The 5,211-nt window shown below is 61.1% G+C and overlaps 1 protein-coding gene across 1 annotated transcript; it reads right to left on the bottom strand.

Moving 5' to 3' along the window:
- Positions 1-330: 330 nt before the first annotated feature.
- On the bottom strand, positions 331-2,852 carry FAM43B (family with sequence similarity 43 member B). The gene has a single exon (XM_039228953.1). The coding sequence runs from the start codon at positions 2,403-2,405 to the stop codon at positions 1,431-1,433; it is 975 nt and encodes a 324-aa protein (XP_039084884.1). The 5' UTR covers positions 2,406-2,852; the 3' UTR covers positions 331-1,430.
- Between the last annotated feature and the right edge of the window lie 2,359 nt (positions 2,853-5,211).

The raw sequence follows: 5,211 nt of genomic DNA, 5'->3' as shown, positions 1-5,211 counted from the left end.
TGCCAAATGTCTCAGAGACACTCGCGTGTGAGTGCCCAGGCAGTCATGACCTGGGAGCCCAGACAGACATGTCCTGGGAGGCCCAGACAGACAGCTGACACTCCACCAAGGCTTGGCATGTACGACTTCACACCTGCTACTGAAGTCTCCTTCCCTGACATCAAGGGAGTAGCTTCCTGGCAGCAGCCCCGCCTCCCCAAGCCTGCGGGGTTGGCTCTAGCTGCTTAAGAAGGCCACTGCCTGGGGTCTTCTCCTGCCCCTTGGGGTTCTGATGAGAGTCTTGCTGTCCCTAGCAAGGCCCGACATCAAACACAACACAGGAGTGGTGACCAGGATGAAAAAGCAGGTCCACTTTATTTACAATGATCAGTTGGTGACACATAGATCTTTGGGCTTTTTGTGGCCCTGTTGAGACACCTGGGCAGGGCCCACTGCCACTTGCAGGGTTAACACACTCTCCGTCCTCAGCCTGCTAGGAGCACACAGCGTGGTCAGGACCCTCCCCCTCTGACAAGCCCCCAAGGGGGGAGGGCATCCCTCCTGTGTCCACTTCCTGGGTAGTCAGTGTCCTCAAGCACCTGCCAAAGGTCCTTCTTACCTCCTGCGGAGGCCCCATCTCGGTCCTGGTTGGAAGAACCTAGTGGGGAACCACACACATCTGTCTGCAGAGAGATGGGGTGGGTGAGGAGTCTTGTAGGGGGTGCTAGGCGCCAGGGCACAGTCTCGGGCAGCTGTCTGGTGCGGAGGGCTGTTACCTGGTCGAACCCGTTGTTTGGGTTGGTAGGACCAGCCCAGTCTTCTCCAGAGGCAGAGCAGTGAAGTCCAGAAATCCTCCAAGGGGTAGAGAGGCCAGGCGTAGGGTCTGAGAAATCTGCTCGTGTGTCTGACAGCCGACTCCGGTCTGGCCTCGGGCGGCCTCAGTTCCCGGGGCCACTATTCCTCCCCTACAAGAATGCCTCCTCCGAGTTGGTCCCGTCCGAGGGAGGAAGGCTTGACTGGCCAAGGGCAGGGCCACGGCTTCCACCCGGCCAAGGTCCAAGGCCACCCTCCTGGATTTCTGGAAACTCTTCTCTCTTCTTTTGAGAGGTTGTTTTGGGAGGGAGGGGATGGTCTATGGGCAAAGACCTGTTGTAAAGCTTATGGGCAATTCCACGATGGAGGGCGCTCTCGGAAACTCCGGATGTGGGGGGAGAGGCGAACAGTCGATGACCGATGACCGCTGCTCTCCCTCTCCCTTTAGTCCCCCAGTAATCAAGGGCGTATCAGGCGTCACCCTGAGCCAGGATGAGGCGCGGGGCAGACAACAACAGAGACCACGAGGGAGGCAAGGGCCGGGGGACCAGAGGGGAGCCGAAGCGGACAGGGCCGGGGTTGGAGGCTGGAAGTCAGGCCGGCGGGGGCTGGGGCCGCAAGTCCTGCCCCCCGCGCTCTCAGCGCGCCTGGCCCGCCCGCTCCCTGGGGCCCGCCTTCCAGCGGCGGGGCTGCGCCGGCGGCGGCGGCGCCGGGGCGCCCCGCAGGCTGCACGTCCTCAGCTCCCGGGCCAGGCTGAGCACCTCGGGCCGCTCGCGCTCCTCCGTGTCTCCCTCCTCCTCCTCGTCCTCCTCCTGGATGCTGCTGAGGCGCGGGGCCCCACGGCCGCGCTCGCCAGGCGGAGGCCTGTAGGCGCACTTGGCGTTGAGCAGCCGGCGCAGCGGGGCGCGGGGCACCGAGGCGGCGGCGCCCCCTGCACGGAGGTGCTGCTGGCGCACGTGGCGCGCGTCGCTCTGGCGCTGCAGGCGCTTGAAGTCGTTGAAGGCCGCCAGCGCGGTCTGGCGGAGCAGGCGGGCCAGGGCGCGCGCCTTGTGCGCCCGCGCCAGCAGCACGGCGTGGCAGCGCAGCACCACGGCCTTGTGGCGCGCCTGGTGGCGGTAGACCCAGGCGAAGACGCGCGGGTGGCGCCCGTCCGCGGTGCAGTAGGTGATCCGCGGCAGCAGGTAGGCGTGCGCCGGCCGGCGGCCCCCGGAGCCCCCCGAGCTCCCCGAGGCGCTGCGCTCGCACGGCTGCATGCGGATGCCGTACGGCCCCAGCGTCAGCTTCATCTTGGTGCCCCCGCCCGGCCCGCAGCGCGCCCAGATTTTGCCCACGGCGTCGTCGGTGCAGCCGTCGCCCTTGGCGTGCAGGGTGACGGCGTTGCCCAGGTACCACACGGTGTAGGTCGGGTCCTCCTTGTTGAGCTCCACTTTCTGGCGCCGGCTGCGGAACACGCGGCCCAGGCGCTCCAGCGGCCAGTCGGGTAGCAGGTCCGGGCAGGAGCGCAGGAAGCTGGAGAGCAGCGACGTGTAGGCGAGTCCCGGGCTCAGGCTCTTCGCCTTGCACTTGGCCTCGTCCTCCACTAGCACGAATTTGTTGCGTCTCCAGGGCAGCATCGCGGCGGCGGCGGCGGCAGTGGTGGCCAAAGGGGCTGGGGGCACCGGGAGCTCACGGGCGTCCTGCCAGGAGGCCGGGGGAGGGGAGGGCGCGCGAAGCCCGCGGCCCCGGGGTCGCGAGCAGCTGGGCGGCGCCGGAGTCAGTCGGTGCCCGGAGATGCTTAGTGCCAAGCAGGGCTGGCTTCGCAGATGCCCAGCGCCCAGCCGGGCTGGCAGCCGAGATGCCCGGGCGGCGGCCGAGCGTCCGGGAACAGCTTCCCCCGGGAGTAGCTCCAGCCGTCCGGGAAGCCAGGAGAGGAGGGGGCTGGGCGTGGCGGAGGCGCCCCCCAGGCCTGAACAGCGAGGATCCCGCAGGTCCCCGCCGCCCAAACTGCGGCTGCAGGGAGGTCGCCGGAGCCGGGGCTTGGCGGCTGGCCGCTCGGAGGGGTAGACCGAAAGCGCGATTGCGGTGGGGACTCCTTCAGGCGTCGCGGCTCCACCTCCCCGGGCTGCCTACATCACCGGGCGGGACCGCTAGCTCTCTCGTCCCCTCCCCTCGCCTCCTCTCTCTCTCCTCCCCCGCGCCGGCTAGCGCTGCTCTTCGCCCAGGACCCGGCACAGCCGCGGTGGATCGGGTTTAATCATTATTATTGGAGGGGTGAGGGTGGAGGGGCGGTTAAGAAGTAGGAATCTTTTGAAATGTACCGGAAGGCTTTGCGAATGCAAATTTTTCTGACCTCACCGGTGGTCTCCGCGCTCCCCTTGGCACTTTCGGGACCCCCCTCCTCTCCCTAGGACTCCAGCTGCCTCTCAGCCACTGCCTGTCCCTACCCCCATCTCTGAGAGTGATTTTGGGTGGGTTCCTGATGGGGCTGGCCTGGCGCACTTTGCCTCCTGTCTGCACAGCAGAAGGCCAGCTGAGGTGGCCGAGCCGTGCAGTGGAAAAGTACTGTGGCTTGGTGAAGCTTTCTCCTAGGTTCTTCCAAGGTCGTGGGCCAGGCGGCTGCTCCTGAGCTGGGAGAGCTGTGCCCCTCGCCTGGGCTGAAGCAGGGAGGGTACTTTTTGAGGGTGGGGGACCGGTCCAGAGCAGTTCTGGGTCTGTGGGAATTGCAGATGAGAAGTGCCTTCTGGCCAAAGGGCTGCCTCCAGGCCCTCTGAGGATTAAACAGATAAAACTCCTGTTTGTGAACTCCAATCACGTTCCCCAAAGCCCTGGGGTTTTGCATTCATTATCTCATTTAATTCTTGGAATAACCCAGGCTGTTTTATGACTTGCCCAAGGTCAAAGGGCTGGTGGGGGGTAGGACCAAGGCTCAATTACACTTTTGGGTGATCCATAAACAAGTCCTGACCCTTCTGTGAGGGCACATATGCTGCATATACATGGGGCATTTTCTACTCTCCCCTGGGACCCATCAGCAGGGGGGGGGGGCTTTTACTAGGGAGGGGTTCTAGTGTACCAGGAAGGAGGCAGTTGTCCCTGGGTATGGGGACGCATCTCCCCCTGTCAGGATTATTGTTAAGCCACAAGTTCTGTAGAATGCCTGGTCTGCCCTGATAGGGATCGGAGTCTCAGGACCTTGGGCTCTCACACAGCTAACAGCCAGGCTCTTTCCTTGGCTCCGAACAGGTCTTCTGGGGAGTCTTCCAGGTCAGGATTGAGCCCAGAGGCTTGGGCCCGGCCAGGCCAGACCAGGTGACCTCTGAGAGTCGGTGCAGTGGGAAGATTGTATATTCACAGCCCAGCAGCATTCAGGGCCGGGCAGGCACCAGTAGTGAGTGACTGTATTCAGACTGGATTCAGAGTGACTGGATTTGCGAGGTGGGAATTAAAAGCTAAAACAAAACAAACAAACAAACAAACAAAAAATCCAAAACTCCCCCAATATTGTCTCCCTTAACCCCACCCCCACCCCCACCCCCCCGACAACTAAGCTGCATCCCTGGACGTTCCTAAAATGACATGCAAATAAAGAATAGGAAATTACTTAGAATTATAGAATCTTAGCTTTGGAGGAGGCCTCACAGATGATCTGGTTTACTATGGCCTCATTTTGTTTTTCGTCTGGAAATGTCTTTACTGGTTTTTGCTGATTATAAAAGTAATACGTGCTCATGGTAAACAATCGCAGAAGGACATGGAAGCCTCCTGGCGTTCCCACCCTGTAGAGGCGGCCTCATTTCCCCATGAGAGAGCAGGCTCAGTGGAGCACAGTGAGAGCTTCACTTGAGTGCTTTTCATGGTACTAGATTTGTGTCTTGGGCCAATGGAGACATTAACTCAACCAACTCCCTTTTTAGAAAGGGCTTTGGGTGGTTTTGACTTGAAGGGTAGCTCATAGAAAAATCCGGCTGTCTCCTGCCTTGGGTCTCCTGTGCCCACCCTCTGGACCTCGCCACCTTGCGTGAGGATGTCCTCTGTCCACCTGTGGTCGGGAGGGGGTTGGGGGAGGTGGCCAGCGGCAAAGTATCCGTGTGCAAAACAGATACCTCCAAGCCTCTCTCTCTTTTTTTTTTTTTAATGTTTTATTTATTTCTGAAAGAGAGAAAGAGACAGTGTGAGCAGGGGAGGGTCAGAGAGAGAGGGAGACACAGAATCTGAAGCAGGCTCCAGGCTCTGAGCTAGCTGTCAGCACAGAGCCCTATGCAGGGCTTGAACCCACGAACCGTGAGATCATGACCTGAGCTGAAGTTGGACGCTTAACCAACTGAGCCACCCAGGCGCCCCCAGATACCTCCAAGCCTCTTGAAGTTGCTGGAGTTCACATAGGAAGATGAAAGACTCACAGAGTTAAATCTGAATTTCAGATAAACAGCCATATTTTAG

The sequence above is a fragment of the Hyaena hyaena genome, unplaced genomic scaffold (genome assembly GCF_003009895.1).
Source record: "Hyaena hyaena isolate Hyena2069 unplaced genomic scaffold, ASM300989v1 scaffold_35, whole genome shotgun sequence".
Lineage (NCBI taxonomy): Eukaryota > Metazoa > Chordata > Mammalia > Carnivora > Hyaenidae > Hyaena > Hyaena hyaena.
Note: the sequence above shows the minus strand (reverse complement) of the source record. Positions and strands in the feature narration are given on the sequence as shown.